At 49.9% G+C, this 23,325-nt stretch overlaps 1 protein-coding gene across 7 annotated transcripts in view; it reads left to right on the forward strand.

Moving 5' to 3' along the window:
• Positions 1 to 14,226, forward strand: part of WSCD1 (WSC domain containing 1) — a 108,917-nt gene extending 94,691 nt beyond the window's left edge. For 6 of the 7 annotated variants that reach the window (XM_077311079.1, XM_077311078.1, XM_077311081.1 and 3 more), the window contains 4 exons: positions 1,946 to 2,123; positions 9,071 to 9,235; positions 12,164 to 12,364; positions 13,404 to 14,226. In XM_077311079.1, the coding sequence (XP_077167194.1) occupies positions 1,946 to 2,123; positions 9,071 to 9,235; positions 12,164 to 12,364; positions 13,404 to 13,756 (897 nt within the window). In that variant the 3' untranslated portion in view covers positions 13,757 to 14,226. The remainder of the gene's footprint in view (positions 1 to 1,945; positions 2,124 to 9,070; positions 9,236 to 12,163; positions 12,365 to 13,403) is intronic. The other variant, XM_077311080.1, reaches the window with a different exon arrangement.
• The last annotated feature ends 9,099 nt before the right edge of the window (positions 14,227 to 23,325 follow it).

The following is a 23,325-nucleotide window of genomic DNA, read 5'->3' on the forward strand; positions in this document are numbered from 1 at the left end:
GCCGACTAAGCTGATTATGCCACCACTTTCAAAGTCAGCCAACCTCTGAATAGTAAGAGGCAACATTGAGGAAAGTCTTGAGCTTTTGGTACTCCATACGGTGTTTGCTTACCCTTCAAGGCAACTGGTTGACCAGTGTCCAGGTCATGCAAGGTGATGTTACCACTTTACTCCACTCTGGTTAGACCTCACTTGGAGCACTGTGCTCAGTTTTGGGCACCACCAATGAAGAAAGATGTAGGGGAAGTAGAGTGTGACAACCTAGCCTGAAACCCTGAATCAGCTGGGTGAGGGAATGTAGATATTAAATAGCATTGGAGAGTATAGCTCCCTGAGGGACCACAAATGGGCACCACTACTCAAGAAGGATGTTGGCTTAACTGGAGCACATCCAGAGGAGGGCAGCAAAAGTGGTGCGAGGTTTGGAGATGAAGTTGTATGAAGAAAGGTTGAGGGAGCTTGGTCTGCTAAGTCTGGAGAGAAGGCGACTAAGAGGTGATCTGATAACCATCTTCAAATACTTGAAGGGCTGTCACATAAAGGATGGAGCAGAGTTGTATTCTGTTGCCCCAGAAGCTTGTACCAGAACCAATGGGATGAAATTAATTTTTTTTAAATTGGGTAAACATCCAGAAGAAGTTCCTGACAGTTAGAGCGGTTCCTCAGTGGAACAGGAGGTGGTGGGTTTTCCTCCTTTGGAAGTTTTTTAAGCAGAGGCTAGATAGCCATCTGACAGAAATGCTGATTTTATGAACTTAGAATCATAGAATCATAGAGTTGGAAGGGGCCATACAGGCCATCTAGTCCAACCCCCTGCTCAACACAGGATCAGCCCTAAGCAGATAGCAGATAGCTAACTTAGACAGATAGTGAGCGGATGGGCAGGAAGGGATGTGCCAGGGTTTATCTCTTGTGGCCAGGGAATTGCTAATTGCCACTGTGGGGTGGTAGGCCAGGCTGGATTCTGGAGATTTTTGGTGTGGGGGGATAATTTGGGCATGAAATTGGGATTACCATGGGTTACCATGGGTGGGCAGCATTGTGCAGGGGGTTGGACTAGATGACCCTGGAAGTCCCCTCCCAATTCTATGATTCTAGGACTGTGTGGAACAGGCTCCTGGATTAGATCAGCTCCATTAGGACTCTGTTAATAAACAAATATATGGATTCACTTCAGCTCAAAAGAGAACAGGCTGCCCCTGTCAGTGCTTTAAAGCAGTGTCCCCAACTCCCGGTACGGGGACTGGTACTGGTCCGTGACTCCTCCTTGTCTTCCTCCTCGGCTGCTGCCTCAGGGGCTGCCCTGCCACTCTGCCGCCAGCTCACCTTTGGTGCTCTCCAGCAGCTGCCATGGCTGGGGCTCCCCCTTGGCATGGCACTGCACAGCTCCTGCTAGCAGTGCCCCCCAGCGGGCGGCGGGCAGTCAGGGGCGCTGGAGGGAAAGAAAGCGGAGCAGGGGCTCAAGCGGGGGTGGCAACATCCCTCGACATAAGACTACCCCCCACGGGCCTCAGTAACATTTTCAAGTGTTGACCGGTCCCCGGTGAAAGAAAGGTTGGGGACCACTGCTTTAAAACACTGGAGACTTGTGCTTACCTGTTAGGCCCGGTCCATGAATGGGCTCCTATATTCAGAATCACTTGCAGCTTCCGGGTTGTCCTCAAGGGCAGATGAACATTGAGCATGTAGATCTGTTGGTTGTCTCCAAGCTCATTTGTTTTATCCCCCTTTTATGCCAAATTAAAATTTAGAATGTGTCTTTGTAAGAAACCATGAAATGTCTAGAAATAAAGTGTAAATTCTGCAGCTGAGAAAGCAGCTCAAAACAGGGATGTCCAAATTGAACTGGTGGGTCTCGCTTTCAAGTTCTACCTTAAGTATGTTGAAGTTTGTTATCTCCTTGAATTTAACATTATTTTCACTGCTCCCCTTTCTCCTTTCCTAGGAATTTCCCCTGGCGGTCATCCGCGGACCTTTTTGCCACTGTGGCTACCCTACGGTTCACTTCCCACTCCATAACAGCTCAGACAGGTCACTCTGCAGAAGGCTGCAGAATGTGAGTGGCACAGCAGAAATGCCCAGCAGGGAGGACTATGGCCTCGCCTACCAAACTCCTGTCCAAGGTAAGATGCACATACAAGGCCTACCCCACTTGCACACCACTGTTCTCTAAGGAGTCTCAAAGTGGCATCTCCCCTCTCCTTCTCATTTCTTCTGAGAGATTCTTGCCCACAGTAGTATACCTGTTGGTCATCTGAATTAAATTCACCCACTCCTGTACATTTTAGTTCACTAATTCCTAAAATGTTGATGTTCAGTCTTGTCATTTCTTGTTTAACCATGTCCAGCTTGCCTTGATTCATGGATCTGACGTTCCAGGTTCCTATGGGAAAAAAGTCTTTACAGCATCGGACTGTCTTTTCGCCACCAGTTACTTCCACAACTGAGCGTCCTTTCGGCTTTGGCCCAGCCACTTCATTCATTCTGGCGCTACTCGTACTAGCCGTCTGCTCATCCCCAGTAGCATATTGGACACCTTCCGACCTGAGGGGCTCATCTTCTGGCGTCATATCGTTTTGCCTTTTGGAACTGTCCATTGGGTTTTCATGGCAGAGATACTGGAGTGGTTTGCCATTTCCTTCTCCAGTGGATCACCTTTTGTCAGAGCTCTCAGCTATGACCTGTCCGTCTTGGGTGGCCCTGCACGGCATAGCTCATAGTTTCACTGAGCTATGCAAGCCCCCTTGCCACGGCAAGGCAACGATCCTTGAAGGGGGGATGCAAGTTATGGTCCCCCAAGTTATGCTTTTGGGGAAATGTTGGGTGAAGCTTCAGCAGGGTCTAGTGCAGATCCTGTGCAAGCTAGAGGCCTCAAACTTGTGACCGACTTCCCTGGGGGACACATTCCTGTAGCGGACCTAGTCTGCAGCTTTCTATGTCTCCACAGGGGACACTTTTCAGCTGTGGACCCAGTCTACCACTGAAGTGTGTCCTTGTGGGGGACACTGCCACAGTGGAAAGATTCCGCCATGGAGGGGGGGGGGTTGCAGGAAGGTGGTTTGTGAGAGAACACCTGGAGTACTGTGTGCAGTTCTGGAGACCTCACTTCAAGAAAGACATAGATAAAATTGAAAGGGTACAGTGGAGAGCGACGAAGATGATATGGGGCCAAGGGACCAAGCCCTATGAAGATAGGTTGAGGGACTTGGGAATGTTCAGCCTGGAGAAAAGGAGGTTGAGAGGGGACATGATAGCCCTCTTTAAGTATTTGAAAGGTTGTCACTTGGAGGAGGGCAGGATGCTGTTCCCATTGGCTGCAGAGGAGAGGACACGCAGTAATGGGTTTAGGCTGCCTAAGGAGGTGCTGAGCTCCCCCTCACTGGCAGTCTTCAAGCAAAGGTTGGATACACACTTTTCTTGGATGCTTTAGGATGCTTTGGGCTGATCCTGCATTGAGCAGGGGGTTGGACTAGATGGCCTGTATGGCCCCTTCCAACTCTATGATTCTATGATTCTATGAACACAATCCCACCTTCCTTCCAAAAAATGCCCCATTTGGACCCATGACACCGCAAAGCACCGTAGAGCTGAGTGGGGCATTTTTGTCCCCTCTGAGTTGTCGCCTTTGCCAGGCTAGGCCCCATTGGCCCCGGAGCACTTCAGAGAACATGGAAAATTAAAGTGGGGCAACAGCAGCCTAACATGCACCAGGCCCCGGAAGGACTGGCCCAGCAGCAACATCATGGTCCATTCCGCACAAGTTTAATGTAACAGGAGTGTGGCAAATTGTAATCGCTACTAATATGCAGTTATGCACGACGTCGTACACAATCTGCCAAACTCCTGAAACAGTCCCGCTAAAAGCGCTTCGTTGTAACGCTTCCAGGGAAATCCCAAAAGGTGGATTCACACTCTGGAAAGCACTACACTCTTGTAAGCAATCTGCAACACTAGCGAAAAAGACCTGTGCATTCCCATTGTTGTGGTTTCAGCAAAGTCCCTCCCCCTGGCTCTCTCCTCTGAACTTCCGGCGAAGCGATCGCCATTTTTTTCTCTCTGAGTGAGCAGAGAGCAACGAACCAGTGAGCCTTCATTCACCCAGCGAGGCTTCTCTGGCTGCAGTCCCTCCACAGAGCTGCTTTAAAGCTCGCCTCAAGTCACCAAGCACAACACAGCCCCATTTGCAATTTCCCTTTATTTTCGGCCGAAAATCGCGCCCGTGCAAGGGGGGGGTTCACTCGGGGGAGCGTGGCAACGATGAATCGCCAGCTCACACGGCATCTGCCAGCTAGATGGGTCTCTACATTAGGAGGAAGCAAGGAATCAAGGAATCAAGGCATATTTGTTGCAACGGGTGTTTTTCTTTTTTTTTAAACCTGTTCTTAAAGGCAAAGGGGCTTTTCCGGAGCATGGTAACAACTACCCATTGCTGCTCGCTTGATTGCCGGCCAGGGGCAGGACAAAGCACGGCAAAAATCACTTCCTTTTTAGCGATTTTTGCCGAGACCAGAAACCTGTGGGAAACAATTGAAACGCAACTGGATTCCACTACAAAGGCAGGTATGCGTCATGCCGAATTCCACTATTTACAATTCCGTTTTTTCTTTCCGAAAGCAATTTGCCACATTGAACCTTGTGCGGAATGGGCCCATGATTAGCCCTGCTTTCATATGAGTGCCCGCCTGGGTTTTTCCTCCTGTGGGGAATCGGCCACACTCCGTTCGTACCATCTAACATAATTATCTCTGAATACAACAACTCCTTGATAATATTTTTTTAATTCTAGGGGCAAAAACCCCTTTCTCCACTTGAGTTATATAGGCCTACTACCAAAACTTTATCCTTCAATAATATTTCAATTTCTTCCCATTCTATCTACCGTCACAAAATTAGTTTTCAATTCTTCTTTAACATAAATAACTATTCCATTTTTTTCCAGAGTCATAGTCAGCTATAAATTTCATCCCTTTTTGTTTGCCAAATGTTTCTTGGCTTCTATAACTATATGGATCTCTTGAAGGCAAACAATATGGTACCAGTTCCCTATTTACTTTCCAAGAAAAAAAAAAACAACTAATGCCTTTACTAAGCATATCAAGCAAAAATTAAAACAAAAAGAACTTTTTACTTAGCTGCAAAGAATTGGATAATCTTAAATATCTTCATCTTTTATGTAGGGCTTATTCTCCACCATCAGTCTCTCATGTTCTGTGTCCCTTTTTTCCCTCCAGTTAGAATCATAGAATCATAGAATCATAGAGCCATCTAGTCCAAGCCCCTGCTCAATGCAGGATCATCCCAAAGCATCCTAAAGCATCCAAGAAAAGTGTGTATCCAACCTTTGCTTGAAGACTGCCAGTGAGGGGGAGCTCACCACCTCTTTGGCAGCCTATTCCACTGCTGAACTACTCTGACTGTGAAAATTTAGTTCCTGATAGTTAGCCTATATCATTGTACTCGTAGTTTAAACCCATTACTGCATGTCCTTTCCTCTGCATCCTGACCTCCTCCAAATGACAACCTTTCAAATACTTAAAGAGGGCTATCATGTCCCCTCTCAACCTCCTTTTCTCCAAGCTGAACATTCCCAAGTCCCTCAACCTATCTTCTTAGGGCTTCGTCCCTTGGCCCCAGATCATCCTTGTCGCTCTCCTCTGTACCCTTTCAATTTTATCTACGTCCTTCTTGAAGTGAGACCTCCAGAACTGCACACAGTACTCCAGGTGTGGTCTGACCAGTGCCGTATACAATGGGACTATGACATCTTGTGATTTTGATGTGATGCCCCTGTTGATATAGCCCAAGATGGCATTTGCCTTTTTTACCGCTGCATCACACTGCCTGCTCATGTTTAGTTTACAATCCACAAGTACCCCAAGGTCTTGTTCACACACAGCGTTACCTAGAAGCGTATCCCCCATCCAGTAGGCATGCTTTTCATTTTTCTGACCCAGATGCAGAACTTTACACATCTTTATCAAATTGCTCATTTGCCCATTTTTCCATTGTGTTCAGATCTCGTTGAACTCTGTCTCTATCTTCCGGAGTATTTGCCAGTCCTCCCAATTTGGTGTCATCTGCAAACTTGATGAGTAGTCCCTCCACCCCCTCATCTAGATCATTAATAAATATGTTTAAAAGTACCGGACCGAGCACCGAGCCCAGAGGTACCCCGCTACTCACCTCTCTCCAGTCTGATGAAACACCATTGACAACAACTCTTTGAGTGCTTTTCTCTAACCAATTCCCTATCCACCTATCTGAAAATCCAGATTGCAGTCCTTTACTTCAAGGAGTTTACTTATTTAGAATTCAAAGTCTCCCACAATTAGTCAGAACTCCTTGGGAGTGCTTCCTTGTTCTCACCAGGCAGATGGAGGAAAAGGCCCCAGAAACCACAATGGCTGATGCTGCTTTGGAGCCTCCACTCAGGGACCCGATAGAGATAAGAAGAAAAAGGAGAAGCACGCTGTGATGAGTGGCATTGTGGAGGACTCAGCTTCTGCAGCTGACTTCCTGCTGCCCTTCCCTGGACTGGCAGGTTCAGCTTCAGAGGAGTCGGATTCCCTTGGATGTTTCGTCCCTGCATTGAGCAGGAGCCGCTGCCTGGCCGCTTGTACCTTCTTGCCTTTTCCCAAGCACATTGTGGCCAGTAGATCTGTTGTTGTGGGTTTGAATGCAGAAGGACTTGGGAGAATTTGCTATGGTCTGCCAGGACTTGCAAGAAAAGGAGGGGTTGTTTTACAAGGGGTATCACCTCTATCTACTCGCAGCTACCCACTGAGACATACTCAAACTGAGCCATGATTCAAAACCAGAGGGCCATTTTGGATTTTTTTTTTTAAGTTACATTTATTGCGCAGGCACTCTTGGTGGCTGTCACTGCGCAAAGCCGTGGAAGCTTATGTGAAGGGGCGTCCTACCTGCCACGCTGCCAGAAGGGCAGTGGGATAACTGAAGGGTTTGCTTCAGCCCCTGAGAATGCTGATGGCATTCTCCCTAGAGAGTCATCACCATGGACTCTGTTACGGACCTTCCCCCTAGCCAGGTGAAGACAGTCGTCTGGGGGTGGGCTGGATGCATTCTTGAGGCAAGCTCCTTTTATTCCACGCTCAACAATACCCACTGCCCAGAAATTAGACTCTTGTTTGTACAACAAGTATGCAAATTCCACAGGACACCCATGCATGGTTTGTCCAACAGAAGCTGATCGTTTATTGCCAAGTTCTGGTGGGAGCTTGTAAAGCTCTTAGGGGTGGGACAAGCCCTCCCCTCAGGCCAACCGAAAGACAGACTGAAAGGGTCAATCAGATCTTGGAGCAATACTTGAAATGTTTTACTAACTATTAGCAGATGGGTTTGCATACAATAATGGGACCCATGCGAGCACAGAGATCTCCCTGCTTGGTTTAGGGCACTAATCTGTTGGCTGCCCCCACCTGGACCCCAAAACCCAAGAGCACCCCAGACCTGAAAAAGTGGGCAGCCCAGATTCAGGCTACCTGGCAAGACATTGCCAAGTCCTTGGAAACGGCCAAGGAGGACTATAAATGCCATGATGATGTGCCGCAGCCTGGCTCCCCCTGGGAAGGAAGGGGGCATGGTGTATTTGTCTACAAGGCATTTGCACTGTCAGCAGCCTTCCACAAACCTGAGTCCGTGTTTTGTGGGTCCTTTTAAAGAATCTACAGTGGTGAACAAGGTGGCTGTGGAACTGGACTTGCCTAAGACTTATAAGAATGTTCATCATGTCTCCCCCTCCCGTTTGTTATGATGGGCTCCAGCACTGGACCAGCACTGGATCCTTCCCCTGAGGATCCTAATCCCTGTATTTGTGAATGAGAACACCCATTATGAAGTGCATCAGAGATTCTGGACTCCAGACTGCACCAAGGAAAGCTTCAGCACCCTGTTGATTAGAAAATGTTTCCCATGGGGGACAAAGAGTGGATGGAGGCTGAACATGTACCAGCCCCTAAACTAGAGCACGTTCCATGAGGCTTATCTATAAAAGCCGGTACTTCTACTAGAATCATAGAATGATAGAAGGGACCTCCTGGGTCATCTAGTCCAACCCCCTGCACTATGCAGTACACTCACATCCCAATCACTCATCTACTGTACGATACGATAACATTTATTGTGTATAGCCAAAGGCCATTACAAAACATAATTAAAAACAATATGGTACAAATACTGTAACCTGCCACCCCTTTGCCTTCACAGAATCAGCCTCTCCGTCAGATGGCTATCCAGCCTGTTTAAAAATTTCCAAAGATGGAGAACCCACCGCCTTCCGAGGAAGCCTGTTAGTTAGGAGGGGAGTTAGTTCAAGGGAGGACCCTGGGGGGGGGACAGAATGTCAGAACCCCCCATGTGTTTCTGCCATGATTATATTTTGCTGTAAGTTAGATTAGATAGCTAGCCTGGACTTTGTGACCTGATATAACACAGATGCCTTTGCTTGAGCCCCAAGGTTGATTTCCTGCTGTTGTATTTTATGCATCCCAACCTCCCCAAACTTTCCTCACCTCCTCCCTTTTAGTCCCAGTTTTTCCACATCTACCCATCCCTTGAAGCCCAGACTGTTATCTCTCGTTTATGACTCCTTTGACCTGTGCTGGTTTGAGTTCCCAGGGGAGGGGAGAGCCCCTATATTGCTTGTCCTGTGTTCTGTGACTCAGTTCTGACTATTCAGTGTAGAAGGTACTTGTATTTCTAATAAAGAAACATTACTTCAAGGAGTTTACTTATTCAGAATTTGAAGTCTCTCGCAGGGACCAGAATGTATGTAATGTATGTAATGGTCTTTTCAAACATTAGTGCAATGAATGAGCATCCAGTGGCGCTGAAAGTGAAACCGTTAGCCCTTGGGTAGGGTAGAACAGCATGATCTCACCCCTCTGCTACATGTAGGTTAGTGTCCAGTGACTATGACTCTTCTCAATGTATGTCTGTATTGAGCCTACTACACTCAGATAGGATTTAATAGTGTTGAGCAGAAAGCCACCTGATGCCTTAGCATTCAGTATGAATTGACTAATGAAACAGCAACTGTACTTGGTTACAGACACCCGATGTACTGACCGGAGGTTTCTCCCTACAAAATCCAAAGCGTTTGTTGCTCTGTCAAGCTTCCCTGGAGCTGGAAACACCTGGGCACGCCACCTAATAGAACATGCTACAGGATTCTACACGGGGAGCTACTACTTTGATGGGACCCTGTACAATAAAGGTACTGCACTGGTTAATCCAACTTAGTGTAACCGCAAACTCCCCCAGGTTCTCTTTTGAATTGAACTGGCAATTGTCAGCCACACTGGAGAATGACCTTTCCCCACTCCTAAGTCATTAGGAAGTCTTCTGATCCACGATTCCCCCCACCCTCCACCCCCAATCTGGCTGCTCCAATGACTATAGCAGCTATCACTTGTTGGCATTGGGAGGAATGTCTCCCCTCCCCTCCCCTCCCCTCCCTGGTGACTATAATGAATCCTGCTGAAGCCTTGGTGACTGCAGCTTCCCCAGAGCTTCTCGGGGTCTCCATACGGCTCTTAGCCCCTGGTGCCCAGGATGCTGCTGCAGCCTAGTGGGAGAAAGGCCAGAGGTGGAGAGGGCAGAGGACGGAGTTCTGACTCACTGCCCCAGTGGCTACCAGGGAAGCAGCTGGGCTGGTGGAGGGAAGAGCCTCTGTGCTGGCAGAAGGTTGTGGGCTGGAGAATGGTCTTCACCCACCCATGAAGGGATCCTCTGCAAACCTCTCCCTCTGCTGGCCCCCTTCCTCAGGGGTTGCTGCTGGCATAAAATGGGAGGCAGGCTGGATCCTTGGAGGTCACCCAGAGCTTCTGGGACGAAGACTGGGATAAAAATGGAACAGGTAGAAAGAAAAATCCTGCTGCAGATTCAACAGTAGAGGACAATTCACGGGTCACCCAGCTGACCTGGAAGGTGAGCCTTTTTGACTGCCTTTTCTGACCTGCAGTTCCCAGGTGCCTTCACTGTCTATGTAGCGGTGACTCAGGCAGCCCTCTGCAGACGCATCTTGTGGGCGCATACATTTTCTTTTTCCACAATTCCCTTTTGTAAATATAGCCATTGATTCCTATGATGCGCTTCTTCCCTCTCAAAAGAAGACTTCCGCTTTCATTGCTCATTGTGATTTCTGCTGCCCCTGTTGAGGGTTGAGCGGGAGATTTCGGAAGACAGAGCCTGCTTCAGAGTGACATGCTGAACTTTGGCAGAACCTCCAGATTCCTAAAAAGAGGAAAAGAAATGGATTGTCGGATGTTCCCCCACCCCCCCCCCCCGGCATCGCGTTGCTGGCTGCGTCGGCCTGGAACGGCCAGTTTGGGTGCCACTACGCACAACCCTACCCCCAATCAATGGCAGGCTTTAAGCAGTGGCAGGACAGACATTTATCCTGGATGCTGATCCTGCATTGAGCAGAGGACTGGACTAAATGTCCTGTAGGTTTCCTCTCCAACTCTGTGATTTTAGGATTAACTCAGCCTTGCCTCTTGTGGGGAAGAAGGATGGCCAGCCAACCCTGGCTAAGTTCTTCTCCCTTCCTTCCCTCTCTGCCTTCTTTGGGAAGTGATTCAGGCCCACTTGTGGGCTACTCCCCATTCCCAGTCTACCTGGCAGTGGCCAACCTCTGTTCTTTCAGTGGGACTGTCACAGTTCTGGTTGGAATACAATCAGCCATTTATTTGGTCCAGGCCTATCCTGAAGAGCAGGTCGTTCTACACTTCAAGGTCCTGATCGTATACTCAGCAGAGACAACTGGTTGCAGTTCAGGAACTGCAGACTCTACCAAGAAACTAGTTTACATTGGTTTAAACTGGTTTCTCCCCTGAGAAACCAGAGATCTTTGTTCCAGTTGGGACTGCCCACTTCCTCTTCACTCTGGGAGAGAAGCTGAGCCTTTCTGCTCAGTCATACAGGTTGCTCTGTCTTGTCGTCTTGTTGTCTCCATTGCAATTTGCATCGCATTGCAATGGCTCTGTTCTAGCAGCATGTAAGAACCATATTGCTCTGTACGCTTTTGTGACCCTGACCTGATAAGAGATCAAATCAGAGAGTATAGTATATGGATGTAAATATGAGCAATTAAACATGATTCTTTAAGCCTCCTTGAAGCTGCCTTCAGGATTCTAAGGTAAAGCTTATTCTGCACTCTCTCAAAGTGTGCCAAAGAACTGAACCTTTGCAGCTGGGGAAGGGCAATCCCCAAAGCACCTTTCCCTTCCTCTCCCCACAATAGACACCTGTGATGTAGGCAGTTCTGAGAAAGCTCCAAGAGAACTGTCACTGGCCCAAGGTCACCCAGTTTTCTGTGTATGGAGGAGGAGGAGTTGGAAATCCAACTCCCCAGTTCTCCAGGTTAGAGGCCATTGCTCAGAAGAAGAAAAGAAGAATTGGTTCTTATATGCCGCTTTTTTCTACCCAACGGAATCTCAAAGCGGCTTACATTCACCTTCCCTTTCCTCTCCCCACAACAGACACCCCATGAGGGAGGTGAGGCTGAGAGAGCCCTGATATGAAGAAGAAGAGTTGGTTCTTATATGCCACTTTTCTCTACCCGAAGGAGTCTCAAAGTGTTTTACCATCGCCTTCCCATTCCTCTCCCCACAACAGACACCCAGTGAGGTGGGTGAGGCTGACAGATCCCTGATATTCCTGCTTGGTCAGAACAGCTTTCTCAGTGCCGTGGCAAGCTCAAGGTCACCCATGAGGCACCATGCCCAAATCTCCAGGGGTCTCCTGACCTGGATCTGGCAACCCTAAGCCTTTGTAGCCGCTGCTTCATTGACCAACACGTGGCATTGGCGGGAAGAGGAGGGTTCTGCAGCCTGCCCAGCTGCTAGTCATGCGCCAGGCCCACAGGAGGAGCCACGCCACGCCACGCCACGCCACCCCCCTGGACTCCGGCGGACTCTGCGAATCCACGCTGTGCTTTGCGGGCTCTGCGGGTGCTGCGTTGGGAGGTGGGATGGCAGGGCACCCGGGGAGAAGGGCCTTCACTGGGGCTGGGGAGGAGTAAGGGAGTTTTGCCAAGGCCATGATTACGACCCGTCATAGGAGACCTTGGCCAACAGGACTGCAACAGAGCCATGTGCCTACGGCCCGTCATAACCATATCCATGTATATTTAAAAACACAGGTTTTAAAGGGGAAAAAGATCACTGGAGAAGTAGGAGGACTATTTGTGTTAAAACACATGAGAGTGGCCAAAAGGAAATTGAAATGTTTGATTCAGCCATCTTGTTGATACGGAATCCCTACAAGTCGCTTGTGGCAGAATTTAATCGGAAATGTGCTGGCCACCTCGGGCATGCTACAGACCGGAACTGGGAAAGCAAAGGTAAAAATATCCAGGATTTACCTTTTTCCTCAAGTCGAGAAATAGAAAAGGTCTTAGAAGTATGAAAATGATAAAGGCAATTCCCCTTCTGGTATTTCTTGACTATCAAATTGCCCACCTGAAGTCACTGCCCTTTTTCTGGACTGCCAAAGGGGGATCCCAATTTTGGCCATGTGGGGCTATGAAGGTTTTGTCCAGCTTAGTTCAGGGGCCCCTTCTTCCTCCTGCTAACCCGGTCATCCCAAAAGCTCTGTTTCCCCTCAATTCTACCAGAATGTCAAATTTGGCTTCTAGTGGCCTAATGCCAATCTCAGCAGAATTCCTGCCGAGCAGGAGACATGGGTCTCGCAGAATGGTGGACAACAAGGCAAACAAATGCAACAGCTTGAGAATTTAGGACCTTTGGAGAATACTTCAGAACCCAACCCCCTCACAAAGCCCCCTTTCCTATCATTTGGAATTTCTCATTCCTGATAGTTTGATATGGAAATTCTCAATTTCCTCCTTGCACAATTCTTTACTTTTGTTTCCTGATACTGAAAAATTTTCCTCACTTATGACTCAATAATATTTGTGTGGCTATACATAATATATGTGTTTATGTGTTTGTATAATGGGACAAAATGGGATGTTTTAGTACAGATCAATTGCATGTTAAACATAAGCATCATGTTTATGTGAAAATAGACAGCTGTAACTTGACAAACCAACCAACCAACCAACCGGTAAACCTACATCAAAAGACAAGATACAAAACATTTGCTCGCCCAGTCCTTTTTTGTTTGCTGAAAAATCTCATTTTTCCAGCAAGGACCCTAACAAGAACTCCAATAGATAACACTAAGAGAAAGCCTCCCCCCCCCATTCTAAAATATGTTTTCACCTGATGCTGAAGAAAGAGCAAGTGAGGTCCCAGGCAGCTGTCTGTGGGGAAAGTCCCCTGCAAAACCCTCTCTCTGTTCAGCCTCATTTCTTTGGTCCGTCCTCCTAAAGGACAAGAGAGCTCTAAGTCTGCTTCTTTTTCTTTTGCCTCATGCAGAGTGGCCGGATTTTGTAAGCAGTTATGCCTCATGGTGGGCTTCTCACGTCCTCGACTGGCTGAAGTACGGGAAACATCTCCTTGTTGTTCACTATGAAGACTTGAAACAGAACCTCCTGCCCCAGCTCCACAAAATGGTAGCCTTTCTGAACATCAGTGTGACCGAGGACCGGCTGCTCTGTGTGGAAAACAACCGCGATGGGAATTTCAAGCGTTCAGGAGTCAGGCAGAAAAGATTTGAACCATTCACAAAGGAAATGAAGGACTTGATCAATAAATATATTGTGATTGTGGACAAAGCTCTATGGGACAGAAACTTTTCTGGGCTGCCAAAAGAATATTTGCCCAGATGATGGCTTATTGCAGGCAAGCTGCATTAAAAAAAAATCCTAACAATAAAAAAGACTAGATTTTTGTAGCAGTAAAAAAAGGCGAGGCTTGTGTACAGTCTGCTGATGAATGCAAATTTGCGACACTTAGATACTCTTCAGGGGTACACTAAGTGGTATGAACAGCAAGCAATGAAGGATGGAAATTGGGTTATAAACCAAGGCGAAAGCTATTAGCACCTGCCTCTGTTGTCTTCTGTGCTATAAATGGCTACAAATGGTAACACTTCTGCACACTGCTAATTCCAGGAAGCAACAAAACAGCCCGTTGTCCTTGTCCTAAATGCAGACTGGCATTCCCTTATCAAGAGTACCTAGAGATTTTCTAGCAGTTTTGGTAATTCAGATGTGTACATTTTTTTCTGGGTTTTTGTTGTTGTTGTTCGTTTGTTTAAAATTCAGACTGATAAATACTTTTAACTAATCATTTAAAATAGCAGATAATTGGTTTCTTTGACTTGCAGGAGGGTATAAACAAGTCCACAGCTTTATTACCTCCCCACGGGGAGGGGGGGTTGGCACAGCATGGGAAAGGGAGCCTGACCTACCAGTCAGCGGACTGCACCAACACCCAGAGTCCAGAGGTGCCCTGGGGACCCGCACCATTCCCAGGGTGGAGAGCAGGTCCCCTTGCCTACTGGAGTCTGCCTGATGGAAGCAACCTATGTCCACCGGGCAAATGAGCCCCTGGCCGCCCAGCAGGGTCAGCCGTGTTCATGTATGTGCCACCTCTTGGCGAGGCCCCGAACCCCAGGGAGTCAGATCAGCCACCGGACTCCCTGCCTACAGGCTCCATCCCATGCAAACCCGCCACAGAACGAGGCCATACGACCCCGTTCCCGCCGACCCTCCAGAACTCAGCCATTCCAGCAGGGCCAATAACGTACCGTGCAATGCTCACTGCACCTCGTCTGAATAACAGACGCTAGCCTCATGAGGAGGAGCCCTCTGCAGGCTATCCATACCCATGAACCTGCCAGTCACCTCCCAATTTAAGACTGGTGCCCTCCCCTTGTTTCAGGGCAATTTCTCCCACCAAAAACTGCCCAAGGATCTGATATTAGTTGACAGTCTGGAAGCCAGGCGTCACCGTTGTGGCATCATCTCACTGGTAAACTACAACAGCCTCAGGAGAGCCAGTGGTGTCTGGACAGAGCTCTCCCATACCTGCGAGCTGAAGGCCGGTGTTACATGCATAGAATTTTGATTACAGCTTTGAGTTGGTTGAAATATTGAAAACTTCTAGGATAAGTTTCAAAATCATTGGAGGAAACAACCAATGGTTGTCTCTGAGACCCTAGCTGAGCTTGCAGCATACCCGGCCCCGTCAGTATGCGATCCACTGCCCCATGAGGAGCACCAGCAGTCCCACAGACATCCAACCTGGAACAATTCAGATACAGACACAGACATCAGGCTCTGTACATTTCCCAGGCCATCACATGCCAGAACCTGAATCTATGGCCCACTGGAGGAAGCACTGGCAACTCCTGGGAAGTAGCCAGGAAGGCAACATCCATATGATTTGCAACGTACATCTGAATACCTTCATCCAGGTTGAGTCAGGACCCTGGGCAGACTGCTCTCCTTCCCCAACCAATCAGTATAAAAACCCTGCGATGTGCTCGCACCAGCCCTGCCCAGGGCAAACCACCTAGCAAACTGAGTGGGGGTGCTGGTGGTGCAAAGAACTCTTTGTCTCCAATATCCCCCGCCACTATAGAGGTGAACTCCGCCATGGCCTAAGCTCCAACATGTGAGCTGCAGTGTATGAACTGGGCTAACAGACTTGTCATCAGCCAAGATGCCTCTGTGCACTCCAAAATCCATGTGCTGGGAGGCCGACTCCCCTGGGCCCCACAACGGTGCCTTGGACCTGAAACTGTGCTCATAGGGCTAGTCTTGATAGGCTGAACTGTCCCTGAGTAACTCCTGAAGCCCTGGGTGAACTGTTCGTCCCTCTGTTGGGACAGCACCACTCGATAATTGACACCATTGACTAGTGGCTGATGTTCAGGCTGCCACGTTGCCAGGTGGGTGGAAGATGCTATGATGTACAGCCTCTGTGATGGAGAACTGCCCAAATCCCACAAATACTCAGATGCTTCCAGCTCTCCAGTCGACCCTGGAGTGACTTACTTATCTTTGGGGGACCAATCTTAGCATCCTAAGAGCAGCTGCTTATTGTCACACCCCACCAACCCTAAGCGCCTTTTACCGGAGGTTCTCCAGCGCCAAGGAAATAACCCCTGGAATGCCAAATCTTAGAAAACGTTGGCTTTCCACCATGGAGCCTCCTGCAGGTGCCCTGAGGTAGGCCAAACCCAGAGTGCTCACTCAGGAGTCACCACCACCCTGGAAAATTTTTACCTACCCCGCCAGCGCTCATCGTGCATTTCCCCACAGCACATTGCAGAGAGATTTTCGGGAAGGGGCAGGGTGCAAGAGACCAGTGGCCAGAGGTCAGGACTCCACAGCTGAATGACGGGGCCGGCCAATTCAGCCTTGTGACCCAATGTCACTGGTCCCAGCCAGCCATGATACTGAGCCAGTGAAGCGGCAATTGTGCCATCTTGACCATTTCTGCTGCAACAGAAAACCAGGTCCAGCATGGCACACCAGCGATGCAAATGGCCCTCCCACACTAGGTCTGGCCTGGACTCCCATCCCGAAGGCTCCAGAGATCATCCCCCAGAAAGTGAGATCAGGCTAGTCTTAGTTCTCCAATGGTTGGGGCTGACATGTGGAGCTAGCTTGGCATAGTGGCCAGGAGTGCGGACTTCCAGTCGGGTGAGCCGAGTCCAACTCCGCACCAGGATCCCTCAGCACCAGTGCTGCAGGGTGTGGGGAAGGGAGGGAGTTGACAAGACCCGTGCTTGGAGGTGAGAAACCCACCCTGTGTCCACAAGACAGGGATCCCAGCTCTTACACACACACTGCATTACACACACTGGAGGAGTGGGCAGAAGCACAGCCTTCCAATCTGGCGAGCTGGGTACAACTCTGCAACCAGCTGGGCAACCCTGGGCTCAACACAGCACTGACCAAGCTGCTCCAAGTGAGCGGCGACATCAGGGCCCTCCCAGCCCCACCCACCCCACAGGGCGTCCGCCACAGGGAGAGGAAAGGGGAGGGAATGCAAGCTGCCCCGAGACTCTTCCGGGCAAACAAAAGCAGCATATAAGAACCAACACTTCTTCTTCTATTGCTGAATCAGGCAAACGGGCTGGGGGGAGCTGTCTGGTAATGTGGAGGGGGCATTCAAGCCAGCCTTCCAGATCCCTCCCAGCCCTGCACACTGAACAAAAAGAAAAAGGGGGGGTGCCAATCTGCCACCACCACCCCCCCCAGAATATACTCTGCCACCAGCCTAGCAAGCCTCAATGGATGGGGGTGGGCTTCCTTGTGCACCTTGTGCTGGCCTTCCTACCCTCCCAGCAAACTTCCCCCTAGCAGAGCTGGCGCCGCGCCCACCAGCCCTCCCTCAGGTTGCTGCAGGACGCACGTTGCTTCCACGCACTCACAGGAGCAAGGTGGGGAAGTGCCACTCCAAGCCTCTGGCCCCACCAGCCAAAAGCGAGGGGGAGAGGCACCACCCAGCCAGTTCATCAGGCTGCCCAGGTGGAGGGGTTGAGAAGCATGCAGGAGGAGGTGAGCAAGGAAGGGGCAAAGTCTCGCAAGCACCCAATGGCCCACCAGCACAGTGCACCTCCAGGAAGCTGCACTGCACAAGCTCACTCCCGTTCTCTTCTTCCCAGGAGGCCCATAAACCAACTGCCCGCAACAACATGCGAGCAGGGAAGGGGCAGGCCTTGCACTGGACCCAGCCGCCATGGAGAGCAAGCTGCATTCCACGGCATCCTGGGCAAAGAATTCTGGGACCTGCACTCATGGCGCCTTTAGATGTGACATAAGTTCCGCCTTGTCCCGACACGATGCATGCTGCACACACGCAGCACACGCTATTGCAGGCCACTGGGACGCTCATGTCCACCTTCAGCCAGCCCTCTGTGGGTGTCAACAAGCGGCCAAGGTTAGTCTCACCCACATTTTGTCTTTTTCCTTCACTGAAAAAATCCTCATGTTCTAAACTTGGAATCCATTCATTCATTTATTTACAGTCATTAACCCACATCAAAACACAGGAAAAACCACAATAACATTATTAAACATTATTCTGTACCCAGAAAATATAGTGAAAGGCTTACCTTTTCTGACACCATTCTTTTTTTGGCATTTTACACGACTTCGTTAGCATCCAGCATCCCAGCAGCAAACCGGCAGCTAAATCCTCCTTTTTAAAGTGCTAGTTGTAGCGTGAGCGAGAGGAGAACAACCAGCAAACACATGCTAAGGAAAGGTGTGGTGAAGTAGCACTGTCTCTGCCCCCAGCGCTCCCTTGCACCCGCTTCCCCCTCCCTTTTCCTGTGGATAGGGCTTTTTTTTTTAAGCAAACTGCCTGGAGCAATGTATACACGTTAAATCATCCAAGCAGAGCAAAAAAAAAAAAATCCCTACCAGTTAACACACAAAGCATGCCTCTCTAACACCCCCTCCCCCCCAAAAAAATTGGGAACAAGGTTACTTTGTTAAAGCTTCAAGGCTCATATTTCCTAAAGGGGTGGCAGTAAAGTAAACACTATGCATCTATGTTTAGATGCATAGGCATAGCAATGGAGAAGTTTTTTTAAAAAAATTAGCTTGCATCACAGTCCCTTTAAAACAAGGAGAAAGGTAATTGGCTGCCTGGCTTGATTGACAGAAAAGGAGAGTCACGTGTATAGCATTTCCCTCTCCTCCACCATTTCAAGCAGGCATGAGGAGTGCCAAGAAGCGCACGAAGGTGGCAGAGGAGAGTGAGAGAGCCAGGAGAGCCAGGAGGTGAAGTGAGAAATGGCCAGAGGCGCAATTTTTTATAGCATTACACAATGGCGCTGGCTATTTTTTTCAATGTGCGAAATGGCTCTAAGTTAAAAACCAAGTCCATTAACATCAACCAAGGATTTCTGTACTCAACTGGAAATATGACAGAACCTCACCATTGTATAAGAACTGAACTTGTTATAAATCAAGCATGTTGTAATTTGAGGAGCTGTGTTTGTCTTTTAACTCCAACATTACCAATTCAGAGCTGGGAAGCTTCTCCTAGTTTTAATTTGCCCCCCCTGCAAAAAACAAACAAACCCAGATGTATAATCTCTTAATCTGAATTAATTTGGATTTAGATATTCCAGAGGCAGAGGTGTTTAGATATAGGGATGCATTATATCAAGCTATTTATTACTGGCCAGCTACTCCTCCATATCTTGGAAACTTTGTTTTATTTGCTTAGAGATTATTATTATTATTATTATTATTATTATTATTATTATTATTATATTTATATCCCGCCACTCCCTTGTGGCTCGTGGCGGGTAACAATATCACAATCCCCATTAAAACCCCATAAAAACAATAATAACATTGCCAATATTACCGGCATGGCAAGAACGGCAGCTCAACTTCCCCCCCTCCCTCCCACTACTAGCGGGTGGAGAGGGGGTCCTGATGATGTTTTGCTTCGGGTCCAGAACCCAAGTCCCCGGGGGGGCATAGATCTATTATCAGTCCCAGCCTCAACCATAAACCTGGCGGAACAGCTCCGTCTTGCAGGCCATGCAGAACGTTGAAAGATCCCTCAGGGCCCGCAGCTGTCCCGGGAGCTCATTCCACCAGTCGGGGCCAGGACCGAAAAGGCCCTGGCCCTGGTTGAGGCCAGGCGTGCTTCCCTAGGGCCGGGAAAGACCAACAGATTTTCACCTGGAGAGCGCAAGGCCCTGCGGGGGGCATAGGGCGATAGGCGGTCCCTCAAGTATGTGGGTCCCAACTTGCGTAAAGCCTTGAAGGTTAGAACCAGAACCTTGAACCGGATCCAGGCAGCAATTGGCAACCAGTGCAGCTGCCTCAGCACTGGCTGGATGCGGGCCCTCCAAGATGTGCCAGTGAGGACCCTAGCAGCTGCGTTTTGCACTAGCTGAAGTTTCCGGATCAAGGACAAGGGAAGGCCCGCGTAGAGCGAGTTACAGAAATCTATTCTGGAGGTGACCGTTGCATGGATCACTGTGGCTAAGTGTTTGGGGGACAGGTAGGGCACTAGTAGTCGGGCCTGGCGAAGGTGGAAAAATGCCTGGCCCGCTACTTTTTCGACCTGCGTCTCCAAAGTCAGGGAGGCGTCAATGGTCACACCCAAGTTCCTGGCCTGGGACGTGATGGTGAGTTGCGTCCCTGTCAGGGTGGGTAATCATAGAATCATAGAATCATAGAATCATAGAGTTGGAAGGGGCCATACAGGCCATCTAGTCCAACCCCCTGCTCAACGCAGGATTAGCCCTAAGCATCCTAAAGCATCCAAGAAAAGTGTGTATCCAACCTTTGCTTGAAGACTTCCAGTGAGGGGGAGCTCACCACCTCCTTAGGCAGCCTATTTCACTGCTGAACTACTCTGACTGTGAAAAACTTTTTCCTGATATCTAGCCTATATCGTTGTACTTGAAGTTTAAACCCATTACTGTGTGTCCTCTCCTCTGCAGCCAGCAGAAAGAGCATCCTGCCCTCCTCCAAGTGACAACCTTTCAAATACTTAAAGAGGGCTATCATGTCCCCTCTCAACCTCCTTTTCTCCAGGCTGAACATTCCCAAGTCCCTCAACCTATCTTCATAGGGCTTGGTCCCTTGGCCCCAGATCATCTTCGTCACTCTCCTCTGTACCCTTTCAATTTTATCGACGTCCTTCTTGAAGTGAGGCCTCCAGAACTGCACACAGTACTCCAGGTGTGGTCTGACCAGTGCCGTAAGCGCGCTTCCTGGTCCTACACCCTACGTCCCAGCCACAGGACCTCCGTCTTGGAGGGGTTGAGTTTCAGGCGACTCTGCACGAACCATTCTGTCACTGCTTCCAAACATCTGGCAAATGGTTCCGGGAGGGAGTCCGGGTGGCCGTCCATGAGGAGATAGAGCTGGGTGTCATCAGCGTACTGGTGGCAACCCAGTCCAAAACTCCGTACCAGCTGGGCCAGAGGGTACATAAAGATGTTGAATAATGTGGGGGAGAGGACCGCGCCCTGAGGGACCCCACAAGGGAGTCTATAGGGACACAAGAACTCATCCCCCACTGCAACCCTCTGGGTCCAGTCCTGGAGAAAGGAGCGTATCCAGCGTAACGCTGTACCACATATCCCCGTGCCGGCAAGGCGGTGGACCAACAGCTCATGGTCCACAATGTCAAAAGCGTCCGACAGGTCCAGAAGAACCAGCACGGCTGACCCGCCCTTATCCAGCTGGCAACAGAGGTCATCCAACAGGGCGACCAGCACCGTCTCCACCCCGTGGTCAGGTCGAAAGCCAGACTGATATGGATCGAGTGCCGAAGTTTCTTCCAAGAATGCCAGGAGCTGGTCTGCTGCGGCCCTTTCAACCATCTTGCCCAGAAACGCTAAGTGCAACACTGGGCGATAGCTGGCGGGGTCCCGCGGATCCAGCGTAGATTTCTTCATGAGAGGGTGAACCACTGCCCCCTTCAGCTGCTCAGGGAACTCCCCGGACTCCAGGGAGAGGTTGATAATGTCCCTGAGCTGGCCTCCTATCTTCTGGCCGCCTCCTTTGAGGAGCCATGATGGACAGGGGTCAAGGTGGTCACCCTAACCGAGCCTAGCAACGTGTCCACTTCGGATAAAGAGAGCCGTCTGAATCCATCAAACGTCACCTCCAAAGGCAGCCAACAGGCCTCCAGTTCGTTTACTGGATTAACTGTGGTGGGAAGATCGCGACGGAGAGACAAGATTTTGTCCGCAAAATAGCTCGCAAATGCCTCACGGCCGAGTTCCAATTTGCTATTATTTTGGTGCCCCTCAAGGGCGGTAAGGGATCTAACTATCCTAAATAATTGGGCCGGGCGAGAGCTTGCGGACGCGATTTCCGTGGCAAAAAATTCACGTTTTGCCACTTTCGCCGCCATCTCATATGCCCTCATAAACGTGCGATAAGATGTTCTTGTAGCTTCTTCGCGTGTCTTCCACCACACTCGCTCCAGTCGTCTCACTTCCCTTTTCTTCTCCCGTAGCTCCCCAGTGTACCGGGGAGCCCGTTTGAGTCGAGGGCAGAGAGGACCTTTAGGGCCGATCTCATCTATAGCAGCTGTCTGGCAGGATTGCCCTTCCGCCACCAAAGCCGCTAGTGAGTCGCCAGGAGGCATCGGGTCCTGCAGAGCATTCCGGAATCCAATTGGATCCATAAGTCTCCGCGGGTGGGCTAGAATGCGCCCGCCGCCCAACTGGGGGTGGTGGTATCCTGAGCCGGGCCCACAGGGCATAGTGGTCTGATCACGGCACAGCTAGAGCTGTATCCAGATCCACCTCTATCCCAGCGCCGAAAATCAGGTTGAGTGTGTGGCCGGCGTGATGGGTGGGCCCGGCAACAAATTGCGAAAGCCCCAGTGTCGCCATGGATGACACCAGGTCATCAGCATGGACTGAAGGGGGCGCGTCCGTGTGGACGTTGAAGTCGCCCAGGATCAGAAGCCTGGGGTACTGCAACGCCCAGACGGCCGCCGCCTCCAGCAAGCGGGGCAGGACATCTGGGCGGACAGTATACCAACCAGATAGCCACACTCTCGACTGAGTCCCATCCAATACCGACACACTCCACTCCACCACTGATTTCCGGCACCTGGAGAGCCCTGCAGGTGAGGACCTCCTGGACCACAATTACCACCCCTCTCCTCTTGTGGGTCCGAGATTGGTGAAGGACCAAGTATCCTGGTGGGGCTAGTTCTTTCAGGGCCGCTGACTCGCCTTCCCTCACCCAGGTCTCGGTCACGCAAGCAAGGTCAGAGATGAGAAAAAAATGATTACAGAACAAGGAAATTGGCAATTTACCTGCTGAAATCATTTTTTTCTCACGATTTTGGGAGCCCATAGGATGGGGACCCCTTGGTCCAATCTTCATGAAACGTGCAGGGGATCTCTGGGGGGGGTCTTCCCTCCATCCCCTGAAAGTTTCAGGAAGATTGCACCAGGGGGTCCCATCCTGGGGGCTCCCAAGGAACATCCCCCATAGAAGTCTATGGAGAAACATGTTCAGCCTAGAGAACCTGACGCTCCATTGTAACCCATGGAGCGGATAGGGGCACCCTCTTTGGGAGCCCGTAGCATTGGACTCCGTGTTCCAATCTTCTTGAAAGTTTCAGGGGACTCAGGGAAGACCCTCCCTGAGATCCCCAAGAAGTTTCAGGGGTGCAACTTGCACCCTCTCCCTCCCAGCCCCCGGGAAAGGTGGGGGAAGGCTTGCCAATGCAAGTCAATGGAGACATTGACTTGCATTGGCTCCAAACAGAGGCCAGGAAGGGACTCTCTCTCCCAGGTGCAGGGGAACCTGTGGCTGGCAGCCTAAGCAGCCTCCAGGTGAGAACTGCAGAACCAATAAGGTCCACTGAGTTCTCACCTGGGTTCCCCTGCAGAGGAGAGGGGGGCCCTGCACTGGCCTGTGGGGGGGATATC

Source organism: Paroedura picta, chromosome 15 (assembly GCF_049243985.1).
Source record: "Paroedura picta isolate Pp20150507F chromosome 15, Ppicta_v3.0, whole genome shotgun sequence".
Classification (NCBI taxonomy): domain Eukaryota; kingdom Metazoa; phylum Chordata; class Lepidosauria; order Squamata; family Gekkonidae; genus Paroedura; species Paroedura picta.